General features: G+C 44.5%; 1 protein-coding gene across 1 annotated transcript in view; it reads left to right on the forward strand.

Annotated features, from left to right (window-relative positions):
- The window catches only part of LOC131278931 (FERM and PDZ domain-containing protein 2-like), a 38,046-nt gene extending 23,018 nt beyond the window's left edge, over positions 1-15,028 (forward strand). Inside the window, 2 exon segments of the mRNA XM_058299566.1 lie at positions 12,405-12,671; positions 14,947-15,028. Of these exon segments, the coding sequence (XP_058155549.1) occupies positions 12,405-12,671; positions 14,947-15,028 (349 nt within the window).
- Positions 15,029-21,143: the final 6,115 nt, after the last annotated feature.

The raw sequence follows: 21,143 nt of genomic DNA on the forward strand, positions 1-21,143 counted from the left end.
TGGGCTGAGATGCTTTGGTCTCTTCACAAGGTCAGCTGTAGACTATCAGGTTCATCTCTCTTCCCAGGGCTTCTACCATGACTATGGAGCTGTCTCTCTTCCTCTGTGTTCCTCTCCATGTATCTACTTCAGTGTTCTTGATTGAGTATCCATTTATATAGCCCACCAAGGGGGCAGCAACTCAACTCTACAGGCCCTAATGATGTGTGTTGAATCAAAGTCCTAATTTTAACATAATTTAATCAAAGGCATCTCAGCTGACTCTTATACAGTCAAAGGTATCATGCTCAGAGAAACAGACCAGTTTACAAACATAGTCAGTATCTCTTTTTGGGATTCATAAATAATATCAAACTGCTACACCTTCCAAATCTGTGAATGACAAAGAGGGAAGAGAGAAGGGACCCAGACTTCCTGAGCCTCTGCTGTACCCTAGGTGCTGTCTGGAAACCTGCCTGCACTCTCTAATCTAATCTAATATGCAATTGCTGCCTAGGTAGGTACTGATATACTGTTTTAAAGATGAGGATTCTGAGGTGGTAGAAGTTAAGGGACTTGCACATATTCCATCAAGTATCTGAGACACAGCAGTGAACAAAAAAGAGCCCTTGTCCTGGGGGAGTACACCTACTAGTGTAGGGGGAGAGACAAGTACATACATGATGAAAGAAGTGAGTTTGAGATCAGGATCTGCACTCTGGAGAAAATCAGGTAGGATGATGCTACTGAGAGTACCTGGGGATTAGCTAGTGTGGTCAGGGAGGAGTATTTGAAATCTGATGATGAGAAAGAAGCATCCAGACAAAGATCTGGGGTAAGGTCATTCCTGGCAGGAGGAACAACAAGGGCAAAGGCTCTCTGACAGTAATGAGTCTGGATGTTTGAGGGACAGAGAGAAGCCAGGTGTGCCTGGGCTGCAGTGAATGGAAGGGAGGATGGAGGGGAAAGAAGTCACAGGGATAGGCAGGACTGGGATCAGGTAGGACTATGTAGGTCATAGTACGTACTAATTCCATCCTGGCAATGATGGGAAGCCACTGGGGGTTCAAGCAGGAGCGTGTCCTCATCTGATTTCTACTTTAGTAAGATCACATGGATTCCTGGTAGAGATGGATTGGAGGGGGGAAATGGGTTGAAGCTATTGTAATCATTTGGATAGGTATTTTTGTGACTGGGACTGGGGTTAGAGCAGAATCATAAGTGAGAAGGCATCAGATTTGGAATACGTTTTGGAGGTATCAATAATCATGGGATTATTGATAGGCTATGAGAGAAAGCAATGGAAGTTTGGTTTGGGCACCTGGGTGAATGGTAGTATCACTTGCTAAGTAAGAGAAGGGATGCTCAGGCTGAGCAGCTTGGGGTGGATGGAGGAGAAGCATTCTCAACAGCATGTAAAACTGAGATGCTTACAGGACATCTAGTGGAGATGTCACTAAGAAAGTTTTTTTTTTTTTCTTTTTTCTTTTCTGGAGAATAGGCATGAAGTCAGGGCTAGAGAGGGTGAATTTGGGAGTTATCAGCACATAGATGTTTAAAGCCATGAACTGGATAAAGTTACCTTGGGGGGGAGTACAGGTAAAGACAAGAAGTGGGACAAGTGAGTCATGGGACCCTGCAATATTGAGAGGTATGGTCCAGAGAAATGAGACCAAGAGGAAGGAGCCAGGGAGGGGGTACAAAAGCAAGGCAAGAGCAGAGCTTAGAAGTTGGGTAAAGAAAGCCCTCAAGTTGGAGCAAGGGGTCAATTGTGTCAAATGTTGCTGTGTGGTAGAGTGAAATGAGAACAGAGTTGTCCTTTGGCTGTAGAAAGATGTAGGTCATTAGAACCCTGATTAAAGAGATTCCTTTTGGCTGAGTGGGTGATCATCTGAAGTCTGGTTGGGGTGGGTACAGGAGAGAAGGGGGGAGATGCAGAAATAGTAAGTACAGACATTCACTTGAAGAATTTTTCTATGAAGTAGAGCAGAGAAATTGGGTGGATGAGAGGTAGAGGAGGACATGGGGATAAGATGCAGGTTGGCTGGTAGAATTTGCTCTGGGAAGATGGAGGATTTCATCTGGTTGTGTCCATTCTTACTGTGAAGAAAGAGGCCAAGTCAACTTTTGAGTTATTGGAGACTTGAGGAGAGGGAAGATGATTTTAGTCTGCTAGGTTGCCAAATTGCAATATACCAAAATGGGTTGGCTTTTAACAATGGGTTACAAGCTTACAGTTTTGAGGCTGAGAAAAACATTCAAACCAAGGCACCATCAGGTATTCTCTCTCTAAAGATGGCTGCTAGTGATCCTAGACTCCTCTGTCACATGGCAGTGCACATGGCGGTATCAGCTGGCCTCTTCTCCTCTGGGCTTCCTTGCCTTCAGCATCCTGCTTTTGTGGCTCTTTCTGCTTCTGTCTCCCTATTCATCCCATTAATAAAGGCTCTAGTAAGAGGACTAAGACCCACCCTGGATCACATGTTACTGAAGCAACCTAATCAGAAGGTCCCATCCACAATATGTTCACACCCACAAGAATGGACTAGCTTTAGGAACATGCTTTTCTGGGGTACATGCAGTCTCAAACTACCACAGACACTGAATTTATTAAGGAAGTAGAGAAAGATGATCTGGCACTTGAGTGCCCATTGAGATCTGCAGTCATACATTTGAAGTAAATCTGATCAGTTGCTCCAAAGCAGACATGGTGTATGCATGTGGTTTCACCAGGTACTGGAATTAAAATGCCTGCACATTACATATAATGAGGACAGAAGCACAAAGGATGGGAGCTTGGGGTTTCCTCTGAAAGGAGTGGTTACTGGGCAGAGTCATGGGCTCTAAGCATGGATAAGAGGGAAAGTGGGGACATTGCAGGTGGAGATGGTGATAATGAAAAGGCAGCAGGCTCTCTTGATTGGAGTCTTGAAGAGGTTGGAGGATGGCTGTGGAGGGAGCATTGGAGAAGACTTGGTAGGAGAGAATGGTTTCAAAGTGAGGCTTGGAGGTCTCCCCAAGTCATGCTGAAGAAAATAGGATAACTGCTATATATACATATTTTTTAATCTCATCCATGACACATTTCTGCTTTGGGCATTCCTTGATCATGTACTATATCATTATAATACATTATAATGCATTATACCAGCTGAGTAGTAAGTGGTTATGGTTTGTAGCCAAATACTTATGCAGATTTGGATATTTGGGGCTGTGCCCCTCTCACAGTAGGGTGTGCACAGTCAGAGAGGTCACAAGGCCACTCGGTGGGGGGCAGAAGTAAAGATTCCTCTGTTACAGGTGAGAACTGGCCTGAAAGTCTGTGCGCTCTAGCAAAATCCATGTAGGCTGTGGGATGGTGGTATTAAAGAATGTTCAACAAAAGGGAAAATCATGGCCATAATGCAGATATAAAAATGAATACATGTTAAAGATTTTATTTAACTCATTCACTGAGGGAGGACGCTGGTTTGAAAAGAGAATTCAAAGAACCACAATATTTATTCACACAGAGTTGTAAAATAGATCAAAGACAATGAATCTGGTAGACTCAGATTCTAACTCAGAAGATAATACACAGCTTTGTATGTTTTTATCTCAGAAGGTTGAGCAGGGCTAACAAGGCCTTGACAGCCAACCTCAAAGGGCCGGTAGGGACGTTAGCAGTTGAGCCAGATCAGCTCGTGCTTTGAGCAGTGAGGTCCTCTAGGAGAGGGCAGCATGCTGAGGGTAGGGTGGATGAGCCAGGGAAATGGGAAAATGAGGCTTCTTGGGTGAGGACAGAGGAAGACAAAAAACTAAAAAAAAAAAAACCCAGAAAAACAAAAACACACCCAAAAATCCCCTAAACATTTCTTACTAAAAAGTGGGATTGTCACGGTCACTTCTGTTTTTGTCTTGGTCTAAAATGTGCAGATACTTTCTCCATTAAACACATAAAAACCACCACAATATTGGGGGTTTCCCAAGAGTCCCCAGGCTAAGGGGCTTTGGGATGACTCAGTGCGGGGCTCAGGTGCCAGTGGCAGCAGGTGCAGGAGCTGGATTCTCACGGATGTGGACTGCCCTGGGGAGCCAGCTCTGCTCTAAAATCCCATGGACCGAGACCTTTTCGCTCCTTAAAGGAGCAATCTCCAAATGTGGCTCAGGGTGCTTTGCATTTCTCTAACAGACTCCTGGGCTCTGGGTAGGCAAGGAGTCCCTGAGGAAAACCTGCCCTGCCTTGGAGCGGTGCTCCAGCAGGGATGGGGACGACAGCCAGGCAGGCGGTGCATCACCAGTCGCAGAGCAAGTCCTGGCTCTTGGGCGGGAGTCCTTCCAGAGGGCTACCGGAGAGACACAGCACCCACAGAGAGAAGCCTCGGGCCCCTTCCTTGACCTGGCATCAGGATTCCCTCCCTCACTTACGTGGACCTCACCGAGAACTGGACGCATCGGTGTGGCCACCTCCTTGGAAAAGGATGTGAGGCAAAACTGCCATTCCGTGTGTGATGTCAGGAGACTTGACAGGTAAGCATCGCCCTGTTTGCCGACAGTGGGTAAAGGCAGGGCTTTCGTGGGTGGACGTGGTAACCCAGCAATTACTCACGATGCTCAGAGGCCACTGCACCCACCCCTGTTCTAGGCATTTGGAGGGAGAGGAGGAAACAAGGGAAAAGGAGGTGTGGAGCTGTTGTCACTAGCACTTGTGTTCTTTCAAGGAAGCAAACCCCACCCAGCCCTCGTCTGTCCCCCCAGTACATGCTGGAGGCAGCCCCTGGCTGGCCATGGGGTCTCTGGCAGCACACAATCCTTTATTGTGCATCTGACAGCATCAGGGTAAGAAAGAAGTTCCTTTGTAGACAACTCATTTCTATTACTGACTTTAATACTTTGTAATCGTCTCTTCCTTTAAAAAAAATCCACAGAAACCGAGTTATGAAACATTCTTTTTTGATAGCCATTTTTAACTTCATCTGCATTTTTGTGCCCATGCACCCATAAATATTTCTAGTTCCTTGTCCCGTTCTGATGGAGAACACACTTTTGATTCATTTTGATGACGGCTGCTTGGGAATCTGCTAGAAGCGGACAGATGCAGGGTCGGATACTGCTTCTAGGAGTTTGCTAGATGCTCACGCACACAGCAGGCAAATAGTAAGAAATAATAGTTTGTGGTTTGAGATTACATAAAGCCCACTGAGATTAAATGGCTCTTATTTGTTGGTCATTCCAGATGACCTGGTAGGGCAGATTTATAGGAACTGTTGGGTGACATGAAGTCTGAAGCAGCTGGTCTAGACAATTAGGCAGGTGGCACCTGGGGTGAGCAGGAGCCAGCCATACGCTCCCTGTAAGCATGCAAATACAATTTCTTAGAGAACACAGTGCATGCCCAAAAGTCCCAAGGTAGACCAGAGTGGGCAGGTATGTTCATTAGGGATTTTCATTTTCATTGTCTGAAAATTTATAAACACAAACTTATTTATTGTTCCTTACAATCGCATTTCAGGCAACCAATGATAGACTTGACAGAAAGAGAAAGGAAATCATCTCCATTGGTTTAGCCAAGGAAAACATTCTGCCTGATCTTGTAGGAAGTATAAAAGGAGCTGTATTTCACCAAAGGCAGGGGACCACTCCTGGATTTGTAAAGGCTTTACTGCCAGGTGCTGGCATGATAAACAGTAGCCCTGAGAACTGGATCACACAGGGTCTCTGGGTTCATTTACAGGCCTGGTGTTTCACCTGCCTGGTGTGCCTGTAGTTAAATAGAGTCATTCATTAGTGGTATTATTTTTAATACTAAAAGTTGTTAATGATGAAATTATTTTTTATTGTTAGTATAGATAGTCCCAGTTTCATATGTGCATTCACAGCATCTCAGGGTTGTTCAAAATAAAAATGGTCTAATCTCACCACATACCCCACGCTGGAAACTGCTCTGTAACACCCTTGAAGAAAGGGTGACTAACCTTTGCTTGAAAATCTCCAGGAGGCAGAACTTGGTGACTCTCAAGGCACCCCATTTTATCATCATGTAGTTGATCAGAAGGTCCCTTTTAAAATTAAGGTGAAATCTGCCAGTCTATTTCTTCTGCTCACAAGTCCTAGTGCCCTCTTTTCTGCTGTCTTTTGGTCATTTGCTTTTTTTTTTCACAAGAGATGTCATATTCTTTTATTTTTCCAAATCTAATTAAATTTGGCATAGTGTCGTAGTGTCTTTGCTTTGCCAGGTTATACCAGATGTCCAGAATCTGCCATTACTGGGCGAGACAGTTGCTGAGAGTTATACCGGAGTCCTCAGGACTTTTCCAGAAGATGTTGGCGGAGCCTCTGACCCTCATGGTGCTTGTCGCCTGGGCGGCTCTGGTTCAGAGGCTGCAGGCCCTCTGGCACCGGTGACAATGGCGTGCTGCTGCCTCACATTGCCTGGCTTCATTTTTACCCTATCTTCTCTCTCCCACTTAGGAAGCTTTCCTCCTCTCGGAACCAAGGACACAGACCAGGTCAGGTTTTCCTCAAGTGAGAGGGACCCAGCTAGTATTTAATGCACAAGTAGTGATTGCCTCCTCCGGGAAGACAAGCAGGGCTCACACTCAGCCTGGAAATGGTTCCTCCACCTCCAGAATTGGGATTCCAGTGGGGGACTGAGCCAGCAGCTCAGTTCAGAGGTGGCTGGCCCTGGCCAGTGGCCTCTGTTTCTGGTATTCCTGAGTCCAGCTCTCTTTCAGCAGTTCAGAGCAAAAAGAGCATGGACTTCCCAGTCATATGGACTTGTGTTCAGCTTTACCATGTTTGGGTGTGCTGGGAGAGGTGGCTTTCTTGAGCTTGGGGTTCTCAAGGTAAAAGGGGACAGTGACAACTGCACGGGGCCATGAGCATCAGAAGAACTAACCCCGACGGTGTGTTAGCTCAGTGTGTGGGACATAGCGGGAGCTCAACCCTGCCAGGTTTCCACCGAAGGACCAGGTCTCAGCAATTGAAATCTCCAGAAAATAATCAGAACGTGCCATCTGCCAGGGGGCTACTTCTTCCAGCCAGATGGTGGCCAGCCAGCACCCAGCAAACCCCGTGTGCTCAAGGAGAAAATGAGGTTTTATTTTTCCTTCCCTCTTCTCTTCTTTTACTGTGCTGTGTATCCGGAGATCTATCCTACAGCAGTAGATCTTCAGAAAGCACCTTGGAATACAGCAGTGCATTTTTACTCAGGAAGTTGGGCTGCTGTGCCTGACTGAGGAAGGCATGGGTCTTGGCTGGAGTTGTATCTTAGGCAAGGTTAGTTTTTACGCTAGGACATAGGTGAAAATCACCTGTAGTCGCGTTACCCTTGAACACCGCTTGGGATGTGTGATGTCATTTGGCTGCTTGCTGTGGGAGCCTGTCACTTCAGATGATATCTGAAGGCTCGTGTCTCTGGCCTGGGCTGAGTGAAGCTGCAATGCTTTCAAGGCTGGTCTTGTGGGAACCAAGGCTGACTCCAGGCTCCACCTTCCTGACCATGGGAGGGCTTGCCCTCATCTCAGGGAAAGGTGGCCACTGCAGACTCTCCAAGCTTATTTTTTGTCCTCTTTTTTTTTTTTTGCCTAGCAAATCTAGTTAGACTTATAAATAACATACATGCAAACACAAGTGCAGCAAGCACCATTCATAAAAGTCATGATCTAACCACTCTAAGACTTTATGGCCATCTAAGAACGCAATGTCAAACTGAATCCTTGACCTGAAGTATATCTCAGGAGAAGGTGCTAGTTCCTTCCAGAGCAAGATTGGAGGTTCAAGGCTGAATTCACCTGCAGTGGCCATGCCAGGTGATATGTCAGGCAGCTAATCAAGGGGCGAGGTGCCAGGGGAGCTGGGCTGCCAAACAAGTGGGAGGGCCTGGAGTGAGGCTGAGGGCAACCAGTGAGGAAGGAACCCAGGCCGGAGGTGAGCTCAGAGCAGAGGAGAGCAGAGCTTTCTCTGCACAATGATGCTGTCCCAGAACGTTCACTCTGCCCCTACCTATTGCCCTAACCTACCCAGGTTTTCCTTTTGAGTTTCAAGTCTAGCAGTCCAAGGAACCTCTCTGCCTGTCTTAGGGACACCACCAACCCAACCTGCCAAACCCTGAACTCATGCTGGCAGGAGCAGAGGCCCTCAGCTGCAGGGTGCATTCACCTTGGCTAATGGGGACCTGACCCTCGTAGGGGCTGACATTGGAGAACTGGACAAGGTGGTGGAACCTTACATGAAGAGAAACCAAAACTGAATTTCATTTTGAATTTAACAGAAAGTAAACAGGGTGACTATAGTATCTTAATCTGGCAACCTGGAAATGCTATTTACTAATTGGCTTGTCCTCCTGAAATGTGGAAATAATTTTGGTGGCCCAACTCTTTAAAGAATACTTGTTCAGGAAAGTCAGCAAGTGTCCTCTTCTCTCAGTAAATACCCTATCATAAGCAGAGGCTTCAGAACTATTGCACTGACCTTAAAACTGCACAGAGAAGTGGATTCCTCTCCTCAAAAATAGCCACCGGAGAGTGGTAGGATTTGGGGTAGAGAGACCATGTGAGGTTCCCAGGTCTGCCTCTAGGTTTCATCTGTTTATAAAAGGCTTCTTCTGTGGGAGAAAGTTGGTAGAGAGGTAATATATTAGTCAGGGCTCTCTAGGGAAACAGAACTGACAGGAGATAACTGTAAATATTATGAGATTATAGAAAAATTGTCTCACATGACTGTGGGAATGCACAGGTCCACAAGCAATGAAGGCATTCCACAAATTCCCCAGGGGCTGCTGGTTGGCTGAAATAGAGATGGAAACCCTCCTTCTGACTGCTGAAATCATCACTTCTTCTTTTAAAGCCTTCAACTGATTGGGCGAGACTTTTCTCATTGTTCTTTTTTTTTTTTTAAAGATTTATTTATTTCTCTCCCACCCCCCACCTCAGTTGTCTGTTCTCTGTGTCCATTTGCTGCATCTTCTTTGTCCACTTCTGTTGTTGTCAGCAGCATGGGAATCTGTGTTTCTTTCTGTTGCATCATCTTGCTGCGTCAGCTCTCCGTGTGTGTGACATCATTCCTGGGCAGGCTGCACTTTCTTTCATGCTGGCAGCTCTTCTTATGGGGTGCACTCCTTGTGCATGGGGCTTCCCTACATGGGGGACACCCCTGCGTGGCACAGCACTCCTTGGGTGCATCAGCACTACACGTGGGCCAGCTCCACACAGGTCAAGGAGGCCCAGGGTTTGAACCACAGACCTCCCATATGGTAGATGGATGCCCTAACCATTGAGCCAAGTCTACTTCCCTTTTCTCATTGTTGAAGGCAATCTTCTAATTTGATTGTAGATGTCATTAGCCACAGATGCAATTAACTGACTGGTGATTTAAGTCTACAAAATGTCCTCATAGTAACAATCAGGCCAATGCTTGCTTAACCCAATAACTGGACACCATCACTTGGCCAAGTAGACACATGAACTTAACCATCACAGGTAACTAGGGCTGGGAGCAGCCAAGGTCATCAATGTATCTGGAGATAGGGGGAAAGCAGAAAGCACTGAGTCCTCATCATAAAGGAAGCCCCAGTGGCTTCAGGCTGTAGAAGGGAGGCTGCGTTAGACCTGGGTGCTCAAGCTTGCCTGGAGCCCTGGGTGCAGGGCTCTGCCTCTTTGCCTGGCATGCTTGTAGCCAGCCCACCTGCCCAAACATTCTTGCTCTAAAGAAATGCCATGTCTTTAGCAAGTTCCCCAAATCTCCAAGTCTTGCCTTTTCCATGAAATAAGCTCAGACTTGGGACTCAACAAGGATACTTCTTCTTCCTCACCTTTTCTTGCTCACCTTTCCCAGCACTCTCCAGGGCTGCAGGCAGCATGTGAGGAAGGAAAGGTCCAGCACGGTCATTCTCCCTGACTTGGCCTGGGATGGTGGGCTGGACTCTACTCTCAGGACCACCGAGCCTCCTCTGACACTCTGACCACCTCCTGCCTCCCAGGCAGACTCAGCTCAGGGTCACTGTCCAGGCAAGGGCATAGCTGGAGACCCAATCAAAGTCAGAGTGCAAGGAGTTTAATAGAAGGCATGGAGGGAGCATCGTGGTGAGAGACCACACATGGAGAATTGGGGTGTGGGCCTCGTGGGCACGTGGCTGCTGTTGGTGGCTCCTTAGCAGGCTCTGCACACCTCGCAAAGGGATTGGGTATGGACTCAAGCAACAGGCTGGGTTTCCCTTTCTGAGACTAAACTTCTGTGGCTGTTCCCTCCCTATGTTGATAAGGAAATTATTTGGGCTAAGTTTTTTATTTAATCCAATTATCCTTCAAAGTGCTCAGTGATTTTGAATCTTTTTTTTTTTTTTTAAAGCAAAGGTTCCTCTTAAGACCTTGTAAAAAGTTTCTTTTTATACACCTGAGTGTACATACAGGTACATGAAATACACATTTACACATACCCTATAGCTCTCATAAGTAGAAGGATTTCTCCTTCATGTTGAAACTCCACTTGGGACAGGCAGCCCCTGCTCTGATGGCTCCATGGGCATTTGGGGTTTTTAGCTTTTGGGAGGAGCCAGAGCTTATTCTAAAATGAGAGACATTGTGGGAGAGGGGAGGGGAGGGCGGGTGGCACACAGCAAAGATCACCCATTAATCCAGGTGTGGGGAAGGAGTTCTCCAGAGAAACAGAACCAAATGAATATAAATGGATATAGGAATATATCTATACATTTATGTATCTATATATCTATATGTCTACATCTACATCTATGTCTATGTCATGTCTATGTTTATATCTATATCTATTTCTTTATATCATGTGTATATCTAAATCCATATCTATCTTTTATCTATTGTCTTTGTCATCAACTTACCTATTTATCATCTATCTCATCTATTATCTATCTCTATCTTTCTATCTCTATCACCTACCTATCTATACCTATCTATCTAATCATTTATCATATCTACCATCTGTCTATTCTATCTCTATCTGTCTGTGTGACTTTCAATCACCTACCTAAATCATCTGTCGAGATCTGTTTTAAAGAATTGGCTTACCTGAGTGAGGGCTGCCAAGTCCAAATTCCACAGAACAGCTTAGAGATGGGCAATTCCTGGAGTATGCTGAAGTCTTTAGTCCTAGCCTATAGGGAGGGCTGGGAGGTGTGGAGGGTATCCTCTTCAGACAGAGTTCATTCTGGTTGTTGCAAAAGCCTCGAAGTCCAGTCTTAAGCCCTCCAGCTGATTGGAGGAGCCCACCCACATTGCTGATGGTGATCTCCTTCACTTCCTTTATTCCGTGTCTACTGATTATAGATGCTAATTCCAACTACAAAATACCTCCACCCCAACAACTAGGCCAGTGTTTGAGCAAACACTAGCCACTACAACCCGGCCAACTTGACCACAACTTTAATCACAAAGATAAGCAATGATTAGTGTCTTGAGTAAAAAGCTAAATCTCTGTGCTCTTCTCTTAGATTCACCTTCTCATCCTCTCTAACCAGACTCTCCACAGATATTTTCTAAGTGCCTTCTCTACATGTTTGATATGCTGTGCAAAAGGCCCTGCTGTCTGCATGGACTGCTTTTTCTAATCTAAAAGCGGCGTGGTAATCTCAGGGCAGCCCCTGGGAAGACTTATCCTTCCACCCTGCTGTCCGCTGGTTGCCTCCAGAGACATGGAGCTTCACTGTTGGCCTGCCTCTTGTTTTCTCCCTGAGACAAAGGCTGCTCGGACTGTCTGCCTCTCCAAATAGCACTTGGTCAGTGCTCTGAAAAGGACCTGCTCTTTGAAAAAAGGGCTTTGAACGTTTTCTACTTGAATTGCTCCCAGCCTCCTTCTTTGGCCCTTTCTCTACCCGATTTCTTCTGTGGAAACAGTAATCATACTACTACTAATAACACCCAACATTTATTGAGAACTTATGTCCCAGGAGCCATGGAAGGGCCGCATTGTATTATTTAATTTTGAATGTCCAATAATCCTATCTGTCTCTTGACCTTCTCATTTTTCAGAGGAGAAAATCAAGGTCCCAAAGAAGCCAATATACTTGCCCAGGATCTGACCAACTCAGATTACCATGGGAAGGGTCTGTCCTAGAGCTGGGTCATTTCTCTTCTTTCAATAGCATGTCCCCTGGAAAGCCTTCTATGGTCGCCTGGGCTCTGTAAGGTTTGCCTCAAGCTCCCATGATGCTCTGTGCTATATCACCTCTGTCATAGCACTTTCTATCTGAATTGTAACATTTGCTTATTGGTCTCTCCTTCCATTAAATTGGAAGCTCCTCGGGACAGTAATTATTCACTTCTGAGTGCCCAGAGCAATCTCTGCCAGGAACTGTATGAATCCTGGCTGATTGGGTCTCACATGATGCCTCATGTTGAGCATCCTTAAGATAAGGGAAAAGTGGTGAGAGGAATTTCTGATCAGCATTGGCAGAGGCATGGGTTTCTGTTTTCTAGTCCTGCCTTGGATAGGGTTGATGATGAAGATCACCTGTGCCATCCACATGAACCCCCTTCTCCTGTCATGGTGGATGAAGAGCATCTCAGGGTCAACTCTACACCTCGGAGCCAGCTCCCCTGCAGCCAATGTGTGGAGGCAGATTCGGAGACCATTCCCTTGCTGCAGGTCTGCTCTTGGGGAGTCCTCTCAGAAGATCTCCATGATAGTGAGAGTGAATGGGAAGACCTGGAGGAGCCCGGGGACCCGGCTGATGGTGACCTCAGGTGGGTGTCATGCTCTCAGGTCCCTCTCCTGTTTGGCTGCATGGGATGCACAGGTGCTTGTTTTGTCTGCTCCTGCCTGCCCCTGAGTTAGATCTATTTCAGAGGAGAGACTGGACATCATGCAAATTTGGGCCCTTCCTGTTGAGCCACAGTGGCTGGGTAGAGACCAGAATCTAGAAAGTCAAGTCGAATTGTTAATGGAAAGAGTTGCCAGATGCTGAGAGGGGCCTGCCAGGTTGGGGTCAGCTTCCTGTAGATAAAGATGTGGGAGGAGTAAGTGCGGCAAATGCTGTCAGACTGGGAGCAGAGAAAATTAAATTCTTGACAAGCCACTATAAGCCACCCAACATTCTCTTAAAGTGCTGACAATGTACGTAGGGCCAGCATTTTGAAAAATGCTGAACGTTCAAGAAACTGTAACAGAAACACACTTTAGGAAGCATATGGAAACTTTCCAGAGCCTTAGTGTGTGAAGATTCAGGTATAATTGAAACACATTTCATTCCCTTCCATTTCATTATACTCCAGCTACTTCTTCCTTCTGGTATAAAAGGAAGTTCAGTGGGCACAGATGATTAAGCTGGATTCTCAGGTGACAGTGGCAGGCAAGCTGATAAGGACCATGGATATTGAAATTCAAATAGCACATAAAAGCTGGCTCTTACCTGAAATAGGAAGCAACAAGTTAATAGAGGGGCCAACATGGAGGCTTTGAAGACTCTGCCCTGCTCATTTATGGGGAAGTCAGACACTTGCCAGCGTGGGGAATAATGCACTGTGGATCCACAGACGTGTGGAGCCAATGGGGAGTGGCTTCTATGAGCAAGGCTACCTTCCAGGCTGGGGGTGCACAGGGCTGGAGAACTAAAAGACGGAAGGTGGGTGAGGCTTTGAGGCCCACATGTAAGCAGCCGAGGGGCCACGAGGGCCAGTACTTATGACACATGCCACGGAGGTCGGCAGAGCATTTGAAGGGGCAGCAAAGAACAGAGCAGATAGGAGCTGGGCTTGTGGCTGGAGGGGCTCCTGCTGGAGACTGGGGACCTTGGACCAATGACTTCTAAACCCTTTAAGACTCAGTCAACTGACTGTGAAAGGGAGAGAACGAAGCTGGCTTCACGCTGGTATTGAGAGGATTAGATGACAATGCACAGCACATGTTTGGCTCATGGTCTGCCCGACCCGGAAGAAGCTCTCGAGGATGTTAGCTAATTCCATCGTTAATAAAGGGGGAAGTTAATTCAGCGAGACGATGAACGGTATTACTGTGTTGGAGTTTGTTTTGTTTCCCTGTCGATGAAGGAACTGGTCAGCTGGTGCTGTGCCTTAACATGGGGTGTGGCGTGGGTGGGAAGAAGCACTTGTCTCTGGTATGGGAGTAAGAACCTGGGGTGGACTGAGTAGCCCTCAGCTGAGAATGGTGCATGGGATATGGGGGGGGGGGGCAGTCCTGTCACTACCATTTATCCTGCACAGAAGAGGGAGCAGGTGTCACCTGCCCTGCTGATGGGTGACACGGGTGCTCTCGGGGTGGCCTTCAGGGAAGTCAAGAAGTCCCTGCACTTCTAGAGTGTTAACTTGCATGCTTTTAAAATGCAGCCCTTTAAATACTCCAGGAGGTCCAGCAACTCCTGAAAGGTTTGGGAGCTCTGTTATTTATATTCCCCTTTTGCCCTGGAAGTGAGGAGATGTCTTGGAGGATATAGAGAGGCCTCTGCTTATGGAATGAGGAGCAGGGGTTATACCTATAAAACAAATGATTTTGTTTGGTCCTTATGGACATTAAGAGAGTAGACTTCATAGGAAGTGTCTGTAAGTGATTTAATTTAATCCTCTCTTCAACTCTGAATGTTATTATTCCTCTTTTATAAGTTGGGTGGGGAAGTTTAATTTGTCCAAGCTCATATGTCAAGGAGAGGTGGATTCACAATACATCTGTTTGATTCTACTTTGGGTGCATTTTTATATTTCTCCTGAAATGTGTCATCTCGTGGATTTGTGTGGTGTGCACATTTACCCAAACCGCCTTTCTGCCAAATGGCACCAGTCCTACTTCTTCTTCACAGTGTATTTCTTTCGTGAGACTTTACAAAGCCCCATATCCAGTGGGGTGAAGAAGGACATGACACTGTCATTTTAGGGAAGGCTGCTGGCCAGCTGGCAGGGCCACCCTTCCAAAGCTGCTTACTGTTTTAGGTAAATGGAGAGGGAGACAGCCACGCCAGGCAGACCCCGGAGCTTCTGCATGGACACCCTTCTGACTGCAATCGTGCAGACGAGCCTCCGATGTCACCGAGCCAGAGGATGTATCCACCGGCTCCGCCTCCAAGAAGGAAGCCTGTGGCAGCCTGGGATGAATGACCTGGGCCAGTGGTTAAGAGGCATTTTTGGGACTTGGAGTTGTCCTGAATGACACTGCAGGGACAGATGCTGGACATTATATACCCTGCCATAACCCACTGAATGTTCTTGGGAGAGTGTAAACTGCAATATAAACTATAATCCATGCGGTGCAGCAGTGCTCCAAGATGTATTTGCCAAATGTAATGAATGTGCCACAATGATGAAAGAGGTTGTTGATGTGGGAGAAGGTGGGGGGGGTGGTATATGGGAACCTCTTCTATTTTTAATGTAAATTTTTTGTGATCTATTTATCTTTTTAAAAAGCAATTAATTTTTTTTAATTAAAAAAAGAAAGAGCTAACTGCCAGAAAGATCATGCCTGCCACCTTTGAGGCTCATTTTGAGGAGTAGGTGTGACCTGTCTTCGGTTTTGGGGTTATGTCAAGTAAAGCGCTGTGTGTGTGTGTTAGGGGTGGGTGTGCTCCTTTGGGAAAGGGCTTGAGAACCCCTCGAGATCACTCTGGCAGGGTGAGGCCTTGCTGCTGCACTGGTTACTGCTCTCTAGGGACAGTGGCAACGTGAACCTGTGTACTTTTGGGTTCCCCACTGGCCAAAGGGGTTTCTGTGGTTTTCAAAGTGGCCTGGTTTCTTAGAAGGAATCTGCTAAGGAGTTTGGCGCAAAGCAATGGGAGTAATAGAGGCTGCGCCCTTCCTATCCAGCCCCAAAGAGTTACAAACTCATTTTCCCTTGAGATTCAACAATCTGATCCTAAAGATAATATGAAGGAAAAAAACCAGATGGGACTATCTCATAAAAAAGGAATTGTGAAGTGGCAGATGCAGCATTGCCAGCTATCAGGCCATATACCTGCCACCAAAAAGGAAAACTCAAGCCATGTGGTGTTAGCAAATGCACAAAAGAAATAGATCCAGTGGGAGAGAGGGGAGCACCAAGGAATACTTACTTACCTGAGTCTGTCTAATGGGGAGACACACAGCCGAGTCAGATTCTCACACAGGGTGGTGGGGGGACGGTGATTTCATGAATAGAGCTGGGATAGCTGAAAACATGATTGACATTCGTAGTCCCCTTATTTTACTAAAATTAAGTACAGGTAGATTAAATATAAAAAACTCCACCAGGGGAAAATTGGTAGAAAACAGAATCTAATTTTTATCAGATCTATAGAGGAATGATAATTTCCTTTGGCTTCTGGCAAAAAGCATTAACAAAGAAGAACTACAAACTTGACAATATTGAAAATATTCAAACTTCTACATAATAACCATGATAAAATTCATGTAAAACTAGAATAATTGGGAAAATGTTTATATGATGGTAAATAGAGATTATATTTAGAGAACCTTGGAATTTATTATAACTTATCAAACAAGGAATTTGAATAGATAATGTACACAAGAAAAATACAAATGCTAGGCAAACCCATGGAAAATATTCTGGTAAAAAGTCAATGTACTAAGTTAAGTTCACTATACTCTCAAAATAAAAAAGAATATTATCCAATGTTGGTAAGATAATGATGAAGCTGCTGTACTCCAAGGTATCAAAAGCCATAAAAATGTTTATGCCCATTAAGCCAATAATGCCAATTTTCAGAATTTATCCTAAATATCCAGAATAAGAAAAATAAAATATTCATTTATTTTAAGATATTCATTAAAGTGCTCTCCATAAAACAACAAATTGGAAGTGAATAAAATGCTTTACAATATGGTAATATTAAAGGCAATTCTGGTACTTCTGTTTCAGCATGATAGAATATTATGCAACCAAATAATAACTATAAGAAAGTCACACTTAGAAAGAGTTTGATGTAATAACTTAAAATTTATGCTAACTGATTACAATAATAGGAGAACATGTACGCACACAAAGAAGTTCAAAGAATAGAAAGAACATTCATAAATGGAATAGAAATCAGCTACTGTTTCAGTGACAGGATTATGAAAATGCTCTTTATTTTGTTAAAAAATCCTTTATTAAAAAAATTCCTTTTTTGCTTTATAGTAAATTTCATATTGAAAAATACAAGGATTTCAACAGCAAACAAAGGCAGAGATTTCAAAAACACTTTTCCTCTAAAATCCAATTTGTAATTCTTCTCTACATGTTTTTATTTCTAGTTTTCATGTTCTCTCTGTGATGGTAAAGCCTTTGAGGTCATTTGGCTGGTTCTGCCATTAATGAAAAAGAATTTTCCAAGGATCTGAACAGTCTTGTTTCAAATGCTCTTAGGGCCATGGCCAGCTCCTTTGGTTCAGCATTACACAGTTTCATTGACCTCAAGGTTAGGTAATTAATCAAGTAGGCAATGAAGTGAATAGATAACAGTATGTACAATTTTAGAACTGCTTGCCCTCTGCTGAACTCTGCTTATTTCCTTTTGGAAAAGAAATGGGTGGGTGCAGTTTCACAATTAATTAATCTAGTCCTCCTGCTTGTAGGATAGGACCCCCAGACCTGGCAATACTCATTTTTGAGTCATATCTCAGGATGAATGTATTTGTTTTAATCAGACTCTATTGCATCTGCCACTTTGCTTTGTTTCAGGACAAAAGTCAGAAGAAGAGTCAGAAAGAGGGACTGTGCTCATTGCCTGCACAAAGCTCCCATTTTCAGTCTCTGCGTGTGGCATTCACAAATCCAACTGGACAAGGAAAACAACATTCAAGGGTGCTAAAATTGCAGATTCCCTGGCCTCACCCCTGGAGACTCTGAATCAGTAGGGCTCAGCAGATGATTGCATGTGTGGCCAGATTTAGGAAGCAGGCTCCAGACTCCTGAAGACTCTGCCTGCCCCTACCATCCTCCTTCTCCGTCATAATCATTTCTTTAGCTCCTATTATGCACCAGCACATCATTTGTCCAAGATGGCCCAAATGTACAAATGTTTGTCATTAAATTGTGAAGCAAAAGTGGACTTCCAGTTCAACACAGTAAAGATGTCAATCCTCCCCAAATTGATTTATAGGTTTAAAGCACTTCCTATCAAAATCCCAACAAAGTTTTACTGTAGACAGAGGCAAATTTATTCTAAAATTTATGTGGAAAGGAGGCACACAATCTAGACTAGCTAAAACAACCTTGAAAAAGTAGAAAAAAGTGAGAGGAATCACACTATCCCATATTAAGACTTATTCTATAGCTGTGTAAACAAAACAGTGTGGTATTGCAGAGGGACAGCCTTATAGCTCAGTGGAACAAAATAGAGGACCCAGAAAGAGACTCATGCCCTGACGACTGACCAAGTGCAAAAGCTAATCAATGGGGAAGCAGGTGTGGCTCAAGCAATTGGGCTCCTGTCTACCATATGGAAGGGCCAGGGTTTGAAACCCAGGGCCTCCCGGTGAAGGCAAGCTGGCCTGTGTGGCGAGCTGCCCCATGTGACATGCTGCCCCATGCAGAGAGCTGACACAGCAAGATGACACAACAAAAAGAGACACAGAGAAGAGACAATAAGAGATGCAGCCGACCAGGGAGGTGAGGAGGTGCAAGAGAATGATCACCTCTCTCCCACTCTGGAAGGTCCCAGGATCAGTTCCTGGAGCCACCTAATGAGAATATAAGCAGACACAGAAGAACACACAGTGAATGGACACAGAGAGCAGACAATGGAGGGAGGGGGGAGGAATCAATCAATCAATTAATCAATCAATCAATCTTTTAAAAAAAAAGATAATCAATGGAGGAAGAATAGCCTTCTCCACAAATGCTGTTGGAACAATTGGACATCCATAGGCAAAAAAAATGAAAATTGACCTACACCTTACACCCTATACAAAATTTAATTCAAAATGGGTCATGGACTTAAATGTAAATGTAAAACTCTAAAACTTTTAGGAAAAAAATATAAGAGAACAACTTTGGGATCTGGAGCTAAGCAAACAGTTCTTAGACTTGATACCAAAAGTACAATCCATAATAAGAATCAGTTATTAATTTCTCTTGTGCCCTGTGTAAGACACTGTTAGAAAGATAGGCAATATTAGCAAACCATAAATCCAACAAAGGATTATTATCTAGACTACATAAAGAACTTTCAAACCTTAACAGTTAAAGAACAAACAACCCAATTGGAAAATTGTCAAAAAACATAAACAGATAGTTGACTAAAGATTATATACAGATTACAGATAAGCACATATAAAGTTGTTCAACTTCATTAGCCATTAAGGAAATGCAAACTAAAACCACAATGAGATATGATAAACCTAGCAGAATGGCTGAAATGGGAAAAAAAATAGGGACATCAAATGCTCATGAGTATGTGGAAAAACTGGATCACTCATACACCACTGGTGGGAATGTAAAATTGTACAGTCCCTTGAAAAACAGTTTGGCACTTTCTTATAAAAGTGAACATGTAATTACTATAAGACCCAGCAATTGCACCTTGGGAATTTATTCCAGAGAAATTAAAGTTTATGTTTACACAAAACCTGTACACGAATGTTCAGAGCAACTTTGTTCATAACAGCCCCCAAATGGAAACAACCCAGAAGCTCTTCAACAGGTGGATAGCTAAACCATCTGTGGCACATCCAAATCATGAGGTGGTACTTCAAAATTAAAAAAAAGGCTACTGATACATGCAACAAATTGAATGACTCTCCAGAGACTGCTTAATTTAAAAAGGCAAGCCCAAAATGTTATACATACTGTATGATTCCATCTATCTAATATTCTTGAAATGACAAAGTTATAGAAATGCTGAACAGATTAGTGGTTGCCAGGGGTTAAGTGTGGAATGGGGTAGGGTGGGGGGTTGGAGTAGTAAGGTGGGAGGGAAGTGGGTGTGGTTATAAAGGGCAATGCAAGGGATTCTTGTGGTGATGGAAATGTTTTGTGTTTTCATTGTGGTGGTTGATACATGTACCCAATCACATGATAGAATTGTCTAGAGCTAAATACACACATACAAATAATTACAACTAAAACAGGAGAAATCTGAACAAGATGGATGGATTCATTATTAAGGTCAAGTCCTGGTTGTGATACTGTAAGAGGCAACCTTGCCGTGGCAGCTCTGCATTTTGGCAGATGGGTTTTTACAGAAAGTGACATATCCTTTGAAGACTGAGCATGGCTAGCTTCAGTGGCCAACTGGGGTGCATGTGCTCCCCCCAAAGGCTGTCTCCAGAGTTAGCAGTGTCACTGCATTTAAAACATTTTTGGTCATAGATTACAGAAGTCTAAGCCAACGCCATCCTTTAGCTACTGGTAAGTCTGCTGCAGAATAATGGACTTGTCTTTACAGAGTCAAAGAATCCTGGAGACAAAGAAAATTGGACAAATATTGGAACATATCTAAATGTTTCTGTTCCATTTTCAACTCGACACGCATTCATTGAGCATGTACTGTATAGCAGGGTCTGGGCAAGACCAAGCAGATAGTGATGAACTTGGATGATTACCCTCCAGGGGCTTACACTCCAGAGAAGGAGGTAAAATAAAAGCACATTACTATAATGCATGGAATAAATGCTGTAATGATGTTGTGGTAGGTTGTGAAACTCTTTGTAAATGGGAATTCTTGGAGGGTATAGCCAACTGAATCAGGATGAGTCTTCTTTTTTTTTAAGATTTATTTATTTATTTATCTATTTCTCCCCTTTCCCCCCTCTACCTCCCATTGTCTGCTCTGTGTCCACTTGCTGTGTATTCTTCTGTGTCTGCTTGCATTCTCAGCAGCACTGGGAATCTGTGTCTCTTTGTTGCATCATCTTGCTGCATCAGCTCTCCATGTATGTAGTGTCACTCCTGGGCAGGCTGTGCTTTTTTTGTGTGGGGTGGCTCTCCTTGCAGGGCGCACTCCTTGCACATGGGGCTCTCCTGCACAGGGGACACCCCTGCATGGCACAGCACTCCTTGTGCGTGGCAGCACTGCTCATGGGCCAACTCACCACACGGGCCGGGAGGCCCTGGGTTTAAACCCTGGACTTCCTCTATGGTAGGCAGACGCTCTATCAGTTGAGCCACATCCACTTTCCCAGGATGAGTCTTAATCCACATTACTAGAGGCCATTTAAAAGGAAGAAACTGGAAGCTAGCAGTCAGAGAAGGTCACACAGAAATGCAGACATAAGGAGAGAGAAAGCCCTATGCAA

The sequence above is a fragment of the Dasypus novemcinctus genome, chromosome 6 (assembly GCF_030445035.2).
Source record: "Dasypus novemcinctus isolate mDasNov1 chromosome 6, mDasNov1.1.hap2, whole genome shotgun sequence".
Classification (NCBI taxonomy): Eukaryota; Metazoa; Chordata; class Mammalia; order Cingulata; family Dasypodidae; genus Dasypus; species Dasypus novemcinctus.